At 48.1% G+C, this 19,791-nt stretch overlaps 7 protein-coding genes across 7 annotated transcripts; 3 read left to right on the forward strand and 4 right to left on the reverse strand.

Moving 5' to 3' along the window:
- Positions 1-175: 175 nt before the first annotated feature.
- On the reverse strand, positions 176-1,905 carry PFICI_11290 (uncharacterized protein; the record flags this gene model as incomplete). Its single annotated transcript, XM_007839871.1, has 5 exons — positions 176-354; positions 424-1,123; positions 1,187-1,569; positions 1,638-1,776; positions 1,831-1,905. 5 exons carry the CDS (start codon positions 1,903-1,905, stop codon positions 176-178), a joined length of 1,476 nt encoding a protein of 491 aa, XP_007838062.1.
- A 937-nt stretch (positions 1,906-2,842) lies between these two features.
- PFICI_11291 (uncharacterized protein) lies at positions 2,843-4,279 on the reverse strand (the record flags this gene model as incomplete). The annotated part of the gene is made up of 3 exons (XM_007839872.1): positions 2,843-3,269; positions 3,324-3,898; positions 3,968-4,279. 3 exons carry the CDS (start codon positions 4,277-4,279, stop codon positions 2,843-2,845), a joined length of 1,314 nt encoding a protein of 437 aa, XP_007838063.1.
- Positions 4,280-5,205: 926 nt separating this feature from the next.
- PFICI_11292 (uncharacterized protein) lies at positions 5,206-6,127 on the reverse strand (the record flags this gene model as incomplete). Its single annotated transcript, XM_007839873.1, has 2 exons — positions 5,206-5,834; positions 5,893-6,127. The coding sequence occupies 2 exons, from the start codon at positions 6,125-6,127 to the stop codon at positions 5,206-5,208; spliced, it is 864 nt and encodes a 287-aa protein (XP_007838064.1).
- Positions 6,128-7,515: 1,388 nt separating this feature from the next.
- On the forward strand, positions 7,516-8,496 carry PFICI_11293 (uncharacterized protein; the record flags this gene model as incomplete). Its single annotated transcript, XM_007839874.1, has 1 exon — positions 7,516-8,496. One exon carries the CDS (start codon positions 7,516-7,518, stop codon positions 8,494-8,496), a length of 981 nt encoding a protein of 326 aa, XP_007838065.1.
- Positions 8,497-9,456: 960 nt separating this feature from the next.
- PFICI_11294 (uncharacterized protein) lies at positions 9,457-10,125 on the forward strand (the record flags this gene model as incomplete). Its single annotated transcript, XM_007839875.1, has 1 exon — positions 9,457-10,125. The coding sequence occupies one exon, from the start codon at positions 9,457-9,459 to the stop codon at positions 10,123-10,125; it is 669 nt and encodes a 222-aa protein (XP_007838066.1).
- Positions 10,126-15,420: 5,295 nt separating this feature from the next.
- PFICI_11295 (uncharacterized protein) lies at positions 15,421-17,247 on the forward strand (the record flags this gene model as incomplete). The annotated part of the gene is made up of 5 exons (XM_007839876.1): positions 15,421-15,662; positions 15,722-15,799; positions 15,856-16,096; positions 16,163-16,267; positions 16,366-17,247. The coding sequence occupies 5 exons, from the start codon at positions 15,421-15,423 to the stop codon at positions 17,245-17,247; spliced, it is 1,548 nt and encodes a 515-aa protein (XP_007838067.1).
- Positions 17,248-17,884: 637 nt separating this feature from the next.
- Positions 17,885-19,612, reverse strand: PFICI_11296 (uncharacterized protein; the record flags this gene model as incomplete). The annotated part of the gene is made up of 1 exon (XM_007839877.1): positions 17,885-19,612. The coding sequence occupies one exon, from the start codon at positions 19,610-19,612 to the stop codon at positions 17,885-17,887; it is 1,728 nt and encodes a 575-aa protein (XP_007838068.1).
- Between the last annotated feature and the right edge of the window lie 179 nt (positions 19,613-19,791).

Raw genomic sequence — 19,791 nt, forward strand, 5'->3', positions numbered from 1 at the left:
GCACGTGATAATCAGTTTTTGCCGAGTTGTTCGTCTGTCAAGAATACCGAAGGACCTGTCTCCCAAGTCCTTTAATATAGCGCTGCCTTTTTGTACGTTCACCCTAACCTCTGCGATAAGTTACAGCTTATCCCATATATTACTTGCGAATTCCAGCTGCCCTTCATAACGAAGCTTAGTAGAGTTCCAACAAACAACGAGCCCCCACTGGTTTGAGTAGAAAATACTGCAAGGTATCCATATCCTTGTCGCTCATACCCTCTCGCACAGATACCTTTGCGTCAGGAAATGTTCGAAAAAAGCGGGCTGCACCCAGGCGGAGTTCTATTTTAGCCAAATGAACACCGAGACAGACTACAGGAAATCAGAGATTAGCACTTAAGTGTTTCCCCCCTTTTCTCTCCGGATATCAATATGGCTTACCTCTTGACCCACCTCCAAATGGCATGAACGCGTCCTTCATGGCTTGAGATGGATGTTCCCATCGTAGCGGGTTGAAACTCATTGGATCAGGGAAGACTTCTGGCAACCGATGTAACGTCCAGGCTTGTGTCGCCACCTTGGTTCCTCCTGGGATCCAGTAGCCAGCCAGCGTCTCGCCCTCGGGAGGTACCACACGAGGTAGCAGCGATGGTGCTGCTGGATAGAGTCGCAAGGTTTCGTTGATGACATGATTTAGATACTTCAGGTCTCGCAGATCAAGATCGGTGAAGTCTTCCGGTAGCCCCTGAAGTTCCTGAACGAGGGTGCGCTGTATTGATTTGTCGCGGCAGACGCTCCAGACCAGATACGTCAAGGTATTCGAAGTGGTATCACTGCCGGCTACAATGTACGCCATGGCCTCGTTGCGGATTTCCAGGTCTGGGAGACCCTCGGAATCCGCCCTGTCAAAGAATCTAGTGAATAGCGTCCGCGGGTAGTTGTGTGGGTCAGCCAGCAGCTGCTTCTTGTATCGTTGGATGGACTGCTCTGCATATTGCAACAACCGATGTCGGCTCGAAGTCGCTGTCTGAATCAGAGGGATAGGTACGCCAGCCCGGGAAAGCTGAGCAAGCAGTGGAAACGTAGTGATAATGCTGCCTGTCTTTCCAACTACCTCTAGATCGGAAATGTACTGGTTTTTCTAAGTAAAAAGAACTCAATTGTCAGCAATAGCAATTCTCCATGGGCTGAATATTGACTGCACCTTTCCTTGATCTAGAATTCGGAATGATTCACCAAAGCTGAGCTCTCCGATGACATCAGTGGTCATGAAAAACCACCACTTGAAGATATCGGTTACGCCGCGTCGGTCCATTTCTTCCGCCATCCGGCCAATGGTCTGCCGCACTCTATCGTCTACTTTTGGGAGCATGGTCTTGAGGGAAGAGTCGTCAATTGGAGCAGATAAAAGCCTGCGCCGCTCTCGATGGTGGATGGGGTCTATGGAAGTAAAGACGCTCACACTGCCTGGGGTGAGTTCACTATACCACTTGTCCTTGATAAAATCATGCTTCACCGTGTGAATGCGTTTGACCGATGGCAGGTCGGAAAAGACGACATAATCGGGAGCAATGCGAACAACGGAGCCTGCAGACAATTATGTCAGTTTTTTGGGGTCATATAATTATTGATTGGTGTTAATGCATTAATATTACCATAGTTCTGGTGCAAATTGTTCACGTAATCAGATCGCGTCCCCCGAAGCCAGTGGTACACGAGGATTGCGCCAGACCATCTTGAGTACCACGGCCCTGGTATCGTATTGGTAGGATTATTCCAAGTTCGGACCATATACTTGCTTAGTCAGTCTCATGCTCGAAACTTAAAAATGTAGAGACCCGGACAAACCTGGAGAAACTTGAGGCCAAGGACCAGAGCAGCCGTCACGGCTGTGAGAATGATGAACATATGATTGGACAGCATGTTGTCGTGTTTTTAAGGTGCACAAACGCTAGAAGATTCGGCCATGTGCGAAACCTCTTTGTATTAAAAGTGCTATTCTATAGTATTGATGATAGCGCCAAGACCATGAAAGCATTAGTGATTGTGGGAGGCGACATGTCCGAACGGCACTAATGAACACCGATTTGTCCGACTAGTTGCCGCAATAAGCTAAGGACCCCCTGTCCTAGTCTACATGTAGGTGGATATTCACGGGAGTCAAGCAAGCCGTATATGCCGTGCACCACACTACAGAGTTCTCAACTATGTAGGTATGTACCAACTACTATATCTCGCTCAAATGAGTGGCCGAGGGACGCGAGACTTGTAGATCTGTTTTGTCATCGAATCCACCTGTGCCTAATATCTCATTGCCTATTGGCTGTCGTCGATCTCTTGTCAGGGCAAGCTTGTGCATTAGCCGAGGCCATACGGACATGGCAATCTTGGTAAGATCCACGCATGCAGGATGGTGTACAAACTTCCATCGTGGGCATGCTATGCCGTGGAAAGTTTACAGAAAGCTTTGTAACCAGGGTCTCTATGGTAGGGTGACATGCCAGGTAGCTAAAATCACTCAGTATTAAAGTATTAGGGTGGAGATCTATGGCTAGCAATCGTGGAAAAACAACCGAGTATCATTGGCAGGCACTATGGTACAACGGTGATTTAGTCTGTAAAGTAAATAGACGACTTAATAGGGCAAGACTTTAGAAAGTGTGAATTAATTTCAATTGACTGGTCCATTATAGTAGAGGCTCGATAAGGGACATTATTCTTGAAGAAGACATATTTTAAGGTACTTCCAGTCAAGGAGTTCAATGTCCAAGGGGAGGCCTCATCCATGGACTTGTCCATTGTGTGTCTCCTGACTATTGATATGGACGCCGAAATTGCATTAGTCTCCGTAAATCTTCTTTCAGACCCGCTCTACTCGAAAGCCCGCTTGAACATATCTTGCAGCGCCATAGAATAAAACGCTTACCAGCATGGAAAGGCCACAAAAGAGTTGTAGCCCTAGATAACTTCCGTGCATTTGATCAATAAGCGCACCACCGATTGGCGATCCAGACAGTGCACCAAAGGCTTGTAGAAATGACGCCGTTCCCGTCCGCGTGCCGATTTCCTTGATATCTGAGATTTGCGCAATGCAAGACGGGACAAGTGGGATAAACCCTCCCGAGGCAAAGCCAAAGAGAACACCATATGCAATAATCGTTGCCGAGGTCTTTGCAGGAATCCACAAAGCAATCGTGAATGCGCCTGATAAAAAGGCAACAAGGATGATTGCATTATAGCGGCCAATCCTATCTGCTGCAAATCCTGATACAACACGACCGACAATGCTTTCCAAAGTTAGTGTCGTGAATCTACTTTATATGGTATCCCGAAACTCTCACCTCACGGCATTCAGAATTGGTAGTAGATATTCAGCAAGTGTAGTTGACATGCCTGCGCTCTGGCCTTGGAGAATGATGTAACTAAGAGGCAGAAACATTCCCCAAAAAAAGAAAAAGCCGCCGAGCATAGTAAGTACCATAGGTAGATCCTGGAAAGGCCGTATATAGTCGTTCAGAAGAAAGGGTGTGCGTCGCGGGGGCAATCTCGATTTAATGGTCATGGAAGCGACGCCGCACATTGCGAGGAATAGAAATCCAAGTACGCGAATAGTCCACGGGAACCCTATTTGTCGGAAGAGATGGTTCATCATAATCGGCAGGCAAACGCCGCCGAGAGACGAGCCAGCATTCATAATGCCAAATGCAGCAGCCCGTCTCTTGAAAAACCATGTTGCGACAGATGACATGGATGCGTTGAATATTGCTCCGGAGGCTGCAGCGGCCACGATCGACTGGGAGAGGAAGAACTGGTAGTAATGGGTCGACAGAGATAGCATCATGAGGCCGAAACAATAGACTATAGAACCAATAAAAATAAGTCTCCGGGGCCCGTAGGCGTCGAAAAGTCGTCCCCACTAGCTTAAAAGTCAATTGTTGTTTCCATGGGAAGAAAGGTGGCTAATTTGAACGTTGCAAACACTTACCAATATAGCACTACCGGTTTGTATAGCGATCTGGATACTGGTGATCCAACTAGCATTGCTAGGACCGGCTGCAGCAAGGGGGCCTTGAACATAATATTCGAGGAAGACACCAGCACAGTTCAAAAGACCAAAACAGCAGAACATGGCCAAGAAGCCTCCAAAAACGCAGAGCCATGCGTCGCGTCCGCCGTCTGGGAAGTCATCGAAAGGTGCTCGAATCGTAAACTCGATTGAGTCGTCTGCAGATTCATCTGTCGGTGGTGTGGTCGAAACGACAGCCGACTGTTGTGGTATAGAAGCTGTTTTCTCCATTTCGCAAAAGGGCTTGCGCCGTTATCTCTGGTGGCCGATGGCAGAAACGAAAAGTGAATATCATACGCAGTGATGCTGGGATGATTGGACAGCTTCCGTGACAAAGGAAGGATTGTGAAAGACAGAAACAATATTAAAGGTAGAAGTAGTCAATTGAATGTAGAAACACAAGCCTTTACACGATACGTATACAAAAGAAATTAGCCATTGAGTTGCAGGTCAATCTCCCCAGATTGCTTAGCTCTAGTTATTGCGCGCTTTGCCTTATCGTTTTCACTCTGTATCTTTTTAACAAAAGAAATTCGAAAGAACGTGCGAATAAATGTTTAAAAGCAACTTATTGCGTGGCTTGTTTCTGCACTTTACCATCAGGTACTTTATTACCTCGTCAAATATCAGCGGGTATTGACCTACTGAGACGCCGAGATGCAATACTGGGAAAGGAAATTTTACATGGAGCTAATGTGCAGAATTGTCCGAAAGACGGCCATTGGGAATGTCCAGCCCAATGTTTCCATCTGGGGACCCCGCAGTTGGAAGGGCAAACTTGCTGTCTTTCAGCGTCGCGAAAATCCACTTCGGCACAACTCGCGATTGGAATAAGCCGCTTATATAAGCGGCAGTAACTGAAAGTGGACCATCATTTCTATTGCAGTTGATAAATAGCTCACTGGAATGACTTCTCCCTATAGCGAAAGGATTGTAGAAACACCAGGCTACAATGTAAGCTCTATTGTTTGTATCGGTCGACATATCCCACCATAGTAACGGCTTGTCGCGATGTTTAGGAAAGAAGGCAACGCTTTACTTGACCCTTGCTGCTGATTTCAGCGGGCACGCGATACTATACTTGCTGGTTAAGGTTGCAGAACAGGAAGTTTTTTTTTTTTTTTTTTTTTCTGAAGTTCTTTTCTGCAGTATAAACTCTACTCTGTCAAGAATGCTTCGACTTTTGCCGCAAACTGGACGGGGTCTTGTACTGGAGCAAAGTGGCTCACATTGGTCATTGTTACCAGCACGCTCCCCTCAATCCAACTGTTCAGCAGTGCAGGTTCGCTCAGAACAATGGCCTCTTCGTACTGAGCATCCGAGACCGTCACCTTAGAACCCAATCGGATCTTGGCAAAGTCAGACTCGGTCCAGTTGGGCTGTGTGCCCTCTAGCGTTGAAACTGCGTTCGCAAACGCGGTCAGATTGCCGTTTGGCTGCAGAGTCTGGTACTCTTCCTGCGCACGGGTGACGAATTCAGTGTAGATGGCCGTCGACGTGAAACTGGCGTTGGTCGAGGCAACTTCATGCCCCCCGCCAAACGCAAAAGCTCGGTCGATCAAGGTGCTGTTTTGGGCGTCCATGAGAGCAGCGTAGGTCCCCATTGCCATGTCGCTCCAGCCAACCCAGGCGGCCTTGGAAATTCCTAGTGACTCCAGCAGACCAGAGGCGTCACTCGCGTAGAGTTCGTAGGTGGAAGGCACGCTGTCCATGGTGCTGCGGCCGTGTCCTCTAGTATCCATGGCAATAACGTAATGATTTTTCATCAAGATCTCGATCACGTCTCCTATATTGCTCGTCAGCTCTGTGCGGACAGAAAAATCAAGCTGGGTTTATGTACTAACCAAAGTAGTCCGAGTTGCCAAAACCACCATGAAGCATCAAGACTGGCAATTTCTCAGCAGACGGTGTGCCAAACTCCGCATGCCATATCTCAACACCATTTATTTGCGTGTGCGAGCCAGCAGCATTTCCTGGAAGTGATGGTGTTGGAGGTAGTGTCTCCCATATTGGTGTTGCCTGGCCTGCCACGAGAGCAAGCATCGAAGACGTAGCCGAAATGGTTTTTGAGACGTACATACTGAATTTAAGCGACGATGTGTGGTGATGCCAGACTATTAGAAAGGTATGAGGCGCACCATTATATAAGAATTTAGAATGTCCTGTCCTCGTATTTCGTGTCCACGGAGAGCAATGTATTCAGGAGCCACGGGCGCACTAACATATGCGAGTCCCGCGTACCTTGCGTATTACTTTAAGCTCGCATAACATAATTGGCACCTCTGGCAATATCTGCAAGGGTATCCATGAGAAAACCCCGGGAGCGCCCCGTCAATTTAGGTTTTGTCCGGATGCTCCGCCCGCAACGCGGTACTCGGAAGCGGGTCTCGCTATTTTGGACACCGTGCTTCCGAGTCGAACAATAAGTGACGATGATCCAGCATTCGTGTTCTGTGTCCAGAGCACGAACGAATTGGTGGAAAGGAATCTACGGAGGGTTTACCAGGGTTATAGACATTCTCGCTTATAAAAAAGGAAGTTGTTGTTAAAAAGTCGTCGGCCAAGTTATTTTCCTGCGGCTGGATTGGAATAAGGGGTAGATAGCTTGGAAATAAAAATAAATAAATACCCATGTAATCTAATCATGAACGAAAAAGGAAGAAATCTCTCCGAAGGTTCCCTGCTAAATCCATATAAAATAACTTATGCTTAGCTTCTGGTGTGCAAGTAATATAGAGCAGAGTGGACTCGGTACCAAGTTTTCCGCTATTCACATTTATGCGTGATTATTGCACAACACGTGATCGATCCAGAGAGTTGACATTACAAATATGCAGCCTTGCAAGACAATACACACAATGCAAACATGCTGTAAGAAATAACAAACACGATCGAGACACAGAAGCTGCTGATACGAAGCCCGGCATAAGTGCATCCTTGGCCACTGCCAGTTGCAGACAGGTGGCAGCACAATCGAGGCCTTGGCAGAATGACACTCGCAACGATCACTTGTGGTAATCACCTCATGCCTGAGTTGTCTCCCAAGTGCAGTTGGTCTTTGCGCGGCACTATAGAGGATTTAAGGCTGACATGCCTAGTTCAGCAATCGGAACAACACAGGCGCGGCTGCACAGATGTCACGACCTATGTGAACGGTATTACGGCTTATTTCCGAAGGCCATAACGCCTTGGGGCGGCCGCTCGACTGGCTTCGCGGATTTCGTTGCAACTTAGTAGCACTTCTGGCGTTATGCTAGTGATGAGCAAGATAGTAATATATAAATATTCACGTCATTAGAGTTGAGTCTGCGATACAAAAGTAGTCTTGTCATTTTTATGCGGACTCAAGGGCTGCTGACATCGAATCAAGTCAATTTAAGCAGAATCTTTCTCATTTCCCCATCCACACAATAAAGCATAAACAGAAGCCAACATCAGACCCCAGTGAGCTCCGGAGTAGTTCCAGCATGCCTGAATTTAATGGATCCACAACCCAGGGAGAGGTCCTCCAAGCATTCAGTTCACAAGTGAAAGGTCGAACATTTGTGATCACAGGCGCTGGTCAGCCCAGCATCGGCAGCCAGCTTGCAGTCGCCCTGGCCAAGGCTGGACCTGCTCAAATTGTCATCGCTTCTCGGTCGCTAAGTAAAGTCGAACCAGTTATCCGTGCCATTCAATCCATTAATGGAACTATCAGAACCTCATTTGTTCAGATGGACCTCTCCAATCATGCCTCGGTACGACAAGCCGCTGTCAAAATCCTTCAAGCAGCTCCCACCATTGACGTCCTGATCAACTCTGCTGGTAACATGGCCATCAAGGACTACATGCTGGACAAGCAGGGCATTGAGATTCAATTCTCCGCCAACCACATCGGCCATTTCCTCCTGACCAACCTGTTAGTCCCAGGGCTGAAAGCCGCTGCCAAGTCCAATGGTGGTGCTCGGGTCGTGAATTTGACCAGTGGTGCCTACCTCGTCAGCCCTGTCTTGTTCGACGACTATAACTTCTCAAACGGTGCTACTTACCAACGTTGGACCGCCTATGGTCAGGCAAAGACGGCCAACATCTTGTTCGCGTTCGCCCTGACCAAGCGGCTACAATCCCATGGGATCACCTCTACCGCCGCCCATCCCGGCTACAATGGCGATACCGAGCTTGCCAAGCACTTGACATGGGATGACTTTGCCGAGATCGAGCCCATCGCCAAGCAGAACACGGGCAAAGACTTTGTCTGGGAGGAACCCAGACTCAAGAACTTTGAGCAGATTGCCGCTACGCCTCTCATTGCGGCGCTAGACCCAGATTTGCCCGCCAAGTCGCCAGCTTACCTCCAGAACAGCGTGGTCACGCAAAGCGATGAGTCCGCCAGCAGTGAGGTCAATGCAGATAAACTTTGGAAGTTGAGTGAGAAGCTCGTGAATCAGGAATTTGAATACAAGGCTTGAGATGGTGTGATGGCGACTATTGAGATCAGTGCCCAGCCTTATACATTACGGGTTTATACCCCAATATAGATATTACCCCAGTATAGATATTTGCATATATAGAAAGTCTTCTAGGCCTTCTATAGTCTCTACTAATACTGGAATGACTAATTGATTCTGGTTCTAGCATTCTGTGATTCTACATCTGTCTATCTAATACAATAAACATGCTTGCAATGCACCGCACTTTCGTTGCAACATCATGTTGCCCTTGGAATATCTCTTGCTGCGGACATTAGTACGATGTCTTGGAGTGGGATGGAGTGGGATGGAGTGGCGTAGCACGCGGCGAAGGCGCTAGGTACTGCAGCGAAACAAAGCAAGCGCTTCCTTGCAGTAGAGTGCAGCGGGGTTCTGGACAGCCATGTCGGTCTGGGACTTCTGATTACATATTGCTAATGTACGTTGGTTGTTGGGACGTATATCGTCGTACTGTAAATGCGACTTTGTCAATACCTACACATGCACTGATGACGCATTATCACCAACCTGAAAACGGCTAGAACACGATCAACAGTAATATTGATTGGGGTAAACGTTGGGTGATAGACATTACTAACCATTATCACCTGGAAACAACTCCCATGTTTGCTAGCCAGCAGAACCGGAAAATGCCCTATGCCGCAGATACCAGTATGCACATGCGCCCATCTCGCGCATAGGCCCCTGATGCGAATGCAACCACTGGTCATACCGTAGGATTCAATACGAAAACAAGAAGGACTAAGCGACGTGAGTCCTCCACTCGTTGCAAGGGCTCTAGTTTAATTGTTTCAAAATGTGCGACAATCCCTTTGACTCTTCCTAGCATCATCACTACATCAGTCTTCCGCAGCCCATTGAACCTCACTTACTATCCGCATACCATACCATTTCCCCTCACACATTATATTCCAAAGAAAAAGAAAACCCCCTCTAAACATGGCGGCAGCACCAATTTTCGAAGGCGAGGTTGACCTACATGTGCCAGATGCGGGAAAGCCATGCAGAACATGGTACAAAGTTCTAGGCAAACTCGATAAACCGACACTGATAGGTCTTCACGGTGGCCCTGGTGCAGGTCAAGCATATTTGTCACCCTTGTACGACGTATACAACGATTGTGGCATCCCAATTGTCACATACGATCAAATTGGCTGTGGTCGCTCTACCCATTTCCCAGAGAAGATGGGGGATGCGTCCTTTTGGACCGTCGAACTCTTCGTTAAGGAACTTGAAAACCTCATCGAGCACCTGGGACTGCGTGAGAAGGGCTTCTACTTGTTTGGACAAAGCTGGGGCGGTATCCTGGGTGGTGTTTACGCTGCCAGTGCTCCGTCTGGACTCAAGAAGCTCATCCTGGCCAGCGCACCGTCCAGCATGCCGCTGTACGCAAAGGGTTGCAAAGAGCTTGTATCCCAACTGCCCGAAGATGTACGCAAAATCATCGAGGATTGTGAGCGCCGAGGTGACTATGAGAGCCCCGAGTTCGAGCAGGCCTCTGGAGTCTTCTACGCGCGACACTTTTGTCGGATGGACCCAATGCCCGAAGACATTCAGTTGTGCTTTCAAAATGTCAAAGAAGACCCTACGGCATACATGACCATGTAAGCACCTTTTTCCTACTTACCCAGATAGAACGAATATTAATAGGCCTCCTAGATGTGGGCCTTCAGAATTCACAGTCACCGGAACACTTAGGGACTGGCATATCGGTGAGAACGCAAAGAACATTCAGGTAGAAACCGTACTCCTGAATGCAAAATATGATGAGGCACAGGATTTATGTATTGAGCCATGGTTCCGTCACATCCCTCGGGTCAAGTGGGTCACGCTGGAGAATTCTAGTCACATGTTGCACTGGGAAGAACGGGAAAGGTCAATGAAGTTGTGCGGCGAATTCCTGGCTGAGTACTAGCAAGGGTGTTGGGCACGGACATATAGGTCAATGTCAAAAATCAAAGGGCTTAAGCATATATTACTGTATGATTGGCTATTTGAATCTGTATTTGCACATCTGAAGTTACACGAGCTTGTTCCTTCTGAAATGACTCGAGGCCATGAATAAACATTCAAATCATTATGGGGAAGTCATGATGTGACGCCCTGTGTGCGATGTTAAATAAGCTCATAGTCATGCCTCTGGTAAGCACCCTGTATCTCAGTATCATCTCCTGATGGCGTCATTGTATAACCCAACGTGTCTTAACTCCTAATCATCTGGAGGCGCGTTTAAAAAAACCGATGACAATGCTAAGTCACTATGCCACAACGAAAACGCTTATGTATGGATTCAAGGACCTGGCAGGAATCCTTTAGGCTGTTTTTTTTTTCCTTGGCTACGTAGTGGCACAACCTCGACAGGAAAGAAAGACTTCTTGGATCGTCTAAAACGAACCCGGGACGTAAAAAGGACCTTCCAAACACTTTCCAGAACCAAGAGTGCAAGAATTGAAGTGTCAGCTTCGCATTGTCTTACGCGGAGGGGCAAGAATCATGCTGACGTGACGTTACTTACTTCCCGCCCCGTCTCTAAATATTCAAATTCATGCAAATTCTCAAAGCTTACACCTAACCAAAAGAAAATCTATGCTGACATTTCATAAAGCTTTTTGATGGGATCATTAGCTTGATCGACCTAAGGAATCGGACGTGTTGATAGAACCCAATTTACAATTGTCATAATCTTAACATGGTTTCTAATTATTGTGAGAATCTTGGACTACACAGGTTGCTATTAGATGATATCACGAGCCACCGCTTCCGCTCGGAAGCGTAGATTCCAATATAGATTTGGCTCCAGGAAAAGATTAGTGATATGAGACATATGAGGCTAAGACTTAGGCAGTTGTACCGTTTAACTGTGGCGCCGAGCTAATCATCCATTTTATTCCCGGCATAGTTCCATAGGATCATTCCCATTTCTTTCCTTGCATTCTTCGCCGATTGTAAGGTATTCTCGTTTATGTGCAAAATACAAACCTACTTTGATGAATAACAGAGGTACTGGCAGGATGCACTCATGGTTATACCTAGACTTTTTGCTTTTCTGCCGGCGCAGACTCGGTGAGCTGACTGCGGCTTGTCTCTGCCGCGAAAGGGTGGAGACATCGAGAGTGAAAGACTGATCAACACAAGCCTCACGTCAGACTGGTGTGACGGTACCAAGGAAATTGAAGCAGGCATCTTCGAACCTAGTAGCATGGTCATTTTCCCAAAAGGTCTTTACAGAATGTTTCACCTCGGCAAGCCATCTGGTGGGGAAGACATTTCAATGCTTGGGAATGGTGGAGTTGAATATTCTTTGACGTCATACTTTCCTATACGAGAACATCAGACAAATGTTGCACCAACGAGCCAGTAATGGTTGTATAACTTCACTTGTCGGTGAGCAAATGCCACGATCAGATAGAGTTACGGGACGGGAAGACAGTGGTGAGACTTTCCAACTGGATGAAAAAAGATTATTGTGTAAAGACCTCATAGACTAACATGCTTTTCAAGTATAAAAGCATCTCAAAGTCAATTTTCATATGTTCTCTATTCTGCTTATCCTCGTTTCAATAAACTTATCTATTATCCTCTTCTCGATATTCCAAACACTGCAATATCACGCTCAAGATGCAGATGTACGCCAACCTTCTCCTGCCCGGCTTGGCCATATTCTCGCTCGCTAGAGCCTCTCCTGCAGCAGTGGCAAACCCAATTAACGTCCCTATCCGAGAGACCACGACTTTCACTGGGTGCACTGATACTAGCTATAGAGGAAATTGTAAATCTTGGACGATTCAGACGCAGACTCAGTGCAGTAAGTTATTCCACATGACATGTGTCCGCGCTTTGGGCGTCTAATATGGTCATTGTTTCACAGTTGGCGTCAGTGGCACGGACTGGAACGATGTAGTCAGCTCGGTGAAGGTGCCCAGCGGATTCCGTTGCAGGCTTTGGAGGTGAGTTTACACAAATAAGGTGGAAAGGTGGAATAGGGATACTAATATTTTATCCAGTTCTAATGTCTGCAATGGCGATAGCACACCTGACATATATGCCCCGGGTGCTGAAATGCTCCCAAATAACATGGATAACAAGATGACCAGTTTCAAGTGCTACCGTAACTGATCCAAGGACGTTTGACCTGAATGCTGCTGACCGGGCGGCTTGTGATGGACCATTAGGCATGAGGGTTATGTGTGGAATTTGAAAGGTAATGGAAGTTAGAACTCTCTTTATTTGAATGGCGCAATAATATATTGATAATGAGTACATGATGAAAATTTAATAGTCTACAGTGCGATGACAAATGCTTTCAGGTCAGGGTTGTTAACATATTATGATAATGGCTCATAATAGGCTACAATGGCGGAGATCATGTTTGTGGTTGGTAGGACACTTCTTCGCTTTGACTTGAGAAAAGCACCGGGGTCAACTTTGGGGGAGAGCGGCCCTAATCTAGACTGAAGTGAACGAGATAGAAAGCAGTTTCAAGTGGTAGATGCATACATCTCAGTAAGCAAGGACTGGAAGTTCAATTCAGGAAGAGATAGTCTCCTGAAGTGAAATGTGGTAATCATAGGATTGCTGGAAAAACACTCAGACAGATGGGGAATGGGGACGCGGCAACTAGCTTTGATACACATGCTATATTACTGTATGGTAGTAAAGTCCAATCCGTCGAGATCATTACCCTACGCGTGGGTCAAGGGCGAAACTTAGAGCTTCTATGGCTATATCTTCTGTCCACAGGAACAAACCCGAAAGTGGTTGCGATTTTCGAATGGGGCTAGTTGGGCTGGTATCCTTCCTGTTGGGAAAACTGTAAGGCACGTCGACTGGGTCGGCCAGAGGCATGCTTTGATGCGGCAGTCCACGGAGAGTGGCACTCCAAATACGTACCTCTGATTGTTGACCCAGTGGATGATGGTTCGTATTGCCAGCCGTGGTTGTATTTTGGGTTGTCAAAAATATGACCCGCTTTGGCTTTGACTCTTACAGCTGGAATACATACCTCCTATTCGGCTTCCAGAACCTCACTTTTAAGACGACTTTATGCCTAAGAATAAAACAATAACTCGCAACGCATTTGGCGCGCCAACTCAGCCCGGCCGACCGTAGTTTCCGCCACGCCTAAGGTTACCTCCGTATAAATCCTACCACGGCCCGTTCTCTAACCGGGCTCGGCCGTCGCTTCAGCCTCCCCACCTCTGTTTTCCATCCTTCCCTTGCTCATGAGATTTACGACATGATGTCTCCTGTTCAAGATATTCCTCATTTCACCCCATCGGAGCCGCGCTGGAGGTCAGTCGTCCACATGAGGCGCCACGCCGTAGAGGCTTTGGGATGGTGGGGCTTGGTCAATGGATTTACGTTAGTGGGAAAGCCTCGCTCAGCCGCCGCATTGAGTAGTGGAGAACGATACAGGTCTTCACAAAAGCCTCAGATTTCCGTGTTCCGCCATGTCCGGGGACAATTCGAGAGATAACCCGAGGACCATATATATGAAAGATGGTATCACGTCTTGCTTTTTTGCGAAAAAGCTTTCACTGACTTCCCAGCGGTTCCCTGATGTCTGGCCCAAAGCAAACCCAGGCGCGGGGCCGTTGGGTAAACGAGCCATATTAGTCCGACGAGCTTGCCAAGTGAGTCTACACATGTGGTAACTTAGAAAGATGTAACTATTGCAAAGCCTCCGTCAAATCCTGCCCAGAGTCACGCCACCGAATGAAAACCACGCAGATTCGATTAAGTCGGCCCTATAGAAACTGCTCGTGTTCAGTGACTAATTACAATTTAGCACTATGTGGATGGAAGTCTGGCCGCTCTCCGTAGAAATATCGAACCACAACTGCCCGCACGGGCCCAGTGTTCTGAAGTCGAGTGAGCAAAATGTTAAAATTTGAAATTTGTAGAATTTGGCTTTTTAAAGAATTTAGTGGATTGCCCGCTATAAGCTTAATAGAAATACCCCTGGAATCCGAGTTTTTTCCCCCGCTAGAACCCGCTAATTTCATAGCGCAGTATTGTTCGAGATGCAACATGATTCGGATACAACTTGAAAGTCAATCAATATCAAGGATACAAAATTTCTACGATAATGAAAATATCTGCCGTAGCATGTAATTTTGGTATATCTGGCTGATTTCTTTTTTTCTTTTTCTCTTCTTTTGGCAACCGTCTGAACATAGGAGAACATGATTCGTTAGCGATTCTGCGGATCCTCAGCGATGTCATACAGGGCCTTGCCGACGGAATTTAGGCGGGCTAAAGTGCCATCCCCTGCTTAGCTTGCAGAGCTTAATCATTCTGCTCAGCCCAATTTCAGGGGATTTACTGCTCCCGTCAGACTAGATGCACAGCGACCCAATGCGGCTGGTTTCTTATATCGCGTGGCTGTCAGCTATTGAGATCTAGCCAGATTTAGCGCCTCCATAGGACCCTGAATGGCATACCCAGGGGTTTCCATTACCTTCAGCTCCGTTATCCGAAGCATTCGGATTATGCAGACGATTGAGTGCAGGCACCCAATTGCTCAGCATGACCCGTTGTTGGCCGCTGGGTGCGTGAATGCCGTTACTCAAGATCAATTTCCCCGTCATCTAGTGTCAAGCTGAGCATGCGTCCGACTAACGGAAAGAGGATAGACGTGTATCCAGCGGGCGTTAACCAAGTTCTCAATTCATATAGGAATGCGCCTAGTTCATAGGAATGCTACTAGTTCAAAGGAATGCGCCTAGTTCATGGAGTATAATCACAACATCGAGAAAGCTGCATTGGGGCGAAAACAGTCTGATATATTAAGTCAAGCATCCCACGATGCTGCCACTTGTTACGATTATGTCCAGCTTCCAAGCCAACAACATCCCATAGACAAGAAACGGTTATTCTGGTGTCCGGTCCTCGTTGCCCACCATGTCTCTCATTCGTAACGCCGTCATTGCCTTGGGCTCGCTCTCTTCTTTGGTTTCTGCCGTACCGGCCAACGGAATTCTGGATGCACGGAACGTCACCAACTCCAACTCTTCCTCTACGGCATGCGGTCTCGTGAACCCAGTGGTCACGTCCCTGGGGTCCCCGGCGTCGGCGACTGCCTTCTGCTCTTCGTTCTTTAGCATTTCTACCCAGACTTTCACTGAGACCAGCACGGTCACCAAGTATGTACTTTCTTTCGACACCTCTCATAGCTACTTGTACAGTACTAAACATCTGACAGGATCTCGAACGCCACTACCACTCTCGCGACTGGCACAGATGTCATCACTGACCCTACCGCCACTTCCACTGTCGTATCGTACGTAGTCGTCATTGTATGAGGATTATGATCTAGGTAACTAATAATTTCCTCAGGATCGTGACGACCACCTCTGTGGTCTACACCACGTCTGATGACAGCTTCACGCCCACTGTCCGTAGGCGTGACGCTAAGCCGACCAAGAAGAGCTGCGGGAAAGTTACCATCCCAACGCCGCTGACCATGTTGATGCCGGCAGAGGTGTCCTCGGCATGCTCTTGTTTGTCTATTCCCACGCCTTCTGTGACTACTACCGAGATCGAGACCACCACGCTCTCTCTGACATCGACCGCTTCTGTATGTGCAAACCTCCTCTTCAAACCTCGGATTCTGCGCAGACGCCATGCTGACAATCAGTAACAGACTTATGCCAACACCACGACATTCACTCCCTACGCTTACACCACGACCACCGCCACTGAAACCGCCACGAGCACCTCGACCATCTTGAAGAGCGATGTCCTTTCGGTATGCATTTTTTGACACTAGCCAACAACGCACCATTCTTTCCCCATTCTTGCCCCCCTCATATACATGAAATCAAGGCTAACAAATGTTATCCGTAGACTGCTGTTGCCATCATCAACCAGGACAACGAGCAGCCCTTCTGTTCTAGCATCCTTGGCTACACCACCCCGGTTACAACGGCTTACGAAACTGCCACGGCCACCACTGTGCTCACGGAGAGCTCCACCGTCACCATCACAAACTACGCCACCATCACCACCACGGCCGTCATAATCAACAACAAGAAGCGGGCGCCTACCCCCATCACCACCGTCGACTCTGGCGCTGCAGCATCCATCGAAACCCCGACGGCACTCGCCAGCTACCCGGCCGAGTTCGTGACGTCAGCCTGCAGCATGGCCGTGACATCTCCGGCTGCCTCGACTGTCTCCAGCACCGTGACGGTCACGGAGACGCAGACGAGCGTGACCGTGGCAACGGAGACGGCGCAGGCAACGACTGTGGTGACCAAGGCGTGCGCCAAGTACCCCCTCGCCAACGGCGGTTTTGAGCAGGGTTCGTTTTCCAGCTGGTCGCCATACAACCCGATCGGCGGAGCCGGTGGCGCGTGGTCCATCGTGTCCGGCGGCGACGCCGGCAATTACGCCGCACAGGTTACCATGAAGAACCCGGACACGTCCAAGTACGGCGGCTTCGCTGGCTTCATTTCGCAGACCTTCGACACCTGCGTCGGCTTCTCGTACACGGTGCAATACCGCTACGACTGCACGACCGTCAACAATGGCCTCGCCATCTACTCCTGGGCCGGCAACGGCAACTCAGGCCAGTTCGTCTGCCCCTCCCAGGGCGCCTGGTACTCGGCGTCCTTCACCTTTACCGCCACCAGTGCCTCGACCACGCTCTACATCGAGGGTGTGCAGAATGGCGTGACGCAGGGTGTCATCAAGTTCGACAGTGTCGCCGTTACCCTGAACCAGTAGATTGGACATCTGAGACGACATTGCTATCGTGCCGTTGGAAAACCTCTGACTATTTGACAAGTACCCGTGTCTTCTCCACTTATACAATTAACTCTTTAATTCATAATAGACCAAGCTGGCTGCATATTGATTGTAATTACGATGGCAATCCACGTGTGATGTATCAGGCACTTCCAAGATTTTAAAGAGGATTCTTCGTTCAAATTGATCAAATTATTTCCTAGCTGTAGTCGTTTTGAACCTAAACGGTCGTTGTTCTCTCGCAGTGTCATTGTGACGTTGCGCGCTGAGAGGCTGTTGCATTGACATAGTCAGTACTCGCCGCAGATCACCTGCTCGGGTATTTTAGATAGCTCCCCAGCACCTCTCTTTAGTACATCCGTAAGATTGACTCCAGACATGTTTCTTACGCTCCATTAATCATATATTCCACTTCGTATGAGCTCAGGTCGAAGAACAAATATATGCATCCCTAGAAATTTTGATTAATTACTGACCTAATATGACGGTTGAACATGAGGAAGCTCAGCTTCGACCTAAATACTATCTTATCAATTTCATGATATGTACTTGATATACTTTGCATATGACCTAAATAATTGAATGCGTGTCTGTGTTACGAGAAGACCTGGTATTCTCAGTATATTTTAACCCATTCTTCTCGCACGAGGTACTTCCGCACTAGATACCGCCAGAATCTATCATTGGCCTCGATTACTGATGCGTGGCCCGTAAATGTCGAGCTTAAATTCAAACCTCGACGGTCAGTTGGCCCGTAGAACCTCATCATCCACATATCCTCTTCTGGAGCTTCAGCGAAAGATGGAGATAGTATTTGCGGGCTCAGAAATGTGGCTGGTTTCAGTTGTTCCGAGCGAGTCAAGTTGAGAGTAGAGAGATCTAGTGCATCTTCGATCGGTATACAATAGTGGGTTTGTGGCTCCAAAGACGCCTGCCACAGAGTCCATGTGCCGTCAAAGTCTGGTACGAGGTCAAGCATGACACAGCTCTGATCAAAGTAAACATGTATAGGTGATTGTGGTAAGTCCATGTTAAGGGACCAAAGCCCCCCCATGGTCGTTTTTGCGATTATATCGCTCTTGTCAATCCACAAATATGTGGATGATCGTGACTTGCATGAAAGCGGAGCGTACCAGCGAAGCGTCTCATGGTATCCGATGTCTGGGGACATCATACGGGAATTTTTGCCTCGAAAAACACGGACATTGAGGCTTCGGCCCTTGTTTCCCAGGCGTGCCCATGGACCGCGCAGTTGAGCTGCTGCATTCGGCTCATTGGATTTCCAGCGTATCGGGTCAGGCAATCTATTAAAACTCCAATCTGGCGCCCATGATGGCAATGCCGATATTGTTCGTTGACATGCCCCTGCCCGCACCAGGACGTCGGACCAATCGTAACTTGAAGCCAATTCCAGCGCGACCTTTGTGTAAAGCTCCTCGACGGTCAGGGTGTAGTCAGCTTCAACCTGGCCTATGCACCTGTTCGGCAACAGTCCAAGGAGAGCGAATACTTTATCTCGCGGATTTGTTGCTTGAGACTGCCTACCCAAGTCTAGGAGTCTCAACTCTTGCCTTGGTAGCAGGCATACTTGTCGATTTAAGTCCAGGACAGGGGGTCGTTCATCCAATTCGATCACCCTTCCAGCCGCTTCAACCACCCTTGCCCAAGGAATTGAGTCGTTACCGGATACCAATAGAGCTGTTTTGGCCAAGGCTATCTCCTGAAGAATCCAAACACGGGAGAAATATCTCCTCGAGAAAAGCTGTTCCAAGGTGACGCGGATATCGAACGCCTTCAGGGATTCTATGTCACAGACGTTTCTTTTGGTCGATTCTCCAACGTATATCAGGACGCTCTGTGCGCGGGAGTATATCTGAGGCATCAGTTTCACCTGGTGCCCACGCTCTTCATCATTGTCTTGATCTATGCAAATAGCATCCACCCAGATGACGATCGTGTGGATTTCCGAGCGCGCCCTTCGTAAGGCGAACTCGCAATTTTTTGTGACTGGAAATGGTCTGCCGTCCACCAAAATGGACCCATGTTTTGTGTCGTCCCCGTTGTCGTCCGCCCAAGTGTAAGATAAGGCAATATATTCGGTATTGAAGCTGAGGTCTCCCACGACAACGTGGCAGCGGATCTCGTCGGCGAATGATCCTGCTGGGAGGCGAAGAAGCCTGACTTCTTTTCTGTCACGCCTGATGGGCGGGAGTGCTGGGATGGGAGTGATAGGTGATGGGGCGGGACTCAATTTCGTGTCAGTCGACCCGCAGCCCATGCAACTCCGGAGGCCGTCGCACTCAAAGAGATCAAGTTTGCGACAGGATGTATCATGCCAATCCATATTCATACAAGGAGTACTATTGTGAAGGTAGAAAATGAAAACAATGATTATATTCAATGGAACGAGAAAAAAGCTAGTTGGCGAGCTCTGGAGACGAAAATCCAAAACAAGTCGATGAGAATTGCTTATGAAACGAAGGAGGCGGTGCACTTCGTAGGCACCAAGCGGGGCTGTGTCTG

This window comes from Pestalotiopsis fici (genome assembly GCF_000516985.1).
Source record: "Pestalotiopsis fici W106-1 unplaced genomic scaffold PFICI_Scf_8, whole genome shotgun sequence".
Classification (NCBI taxonomy): Eukaryota; Fungi; Ascomycota; class Sordariomycetes; order Amphisphaeriales; family Sporocadaceae; genus Pestalotiopsis; species Pestalotiopsis fici.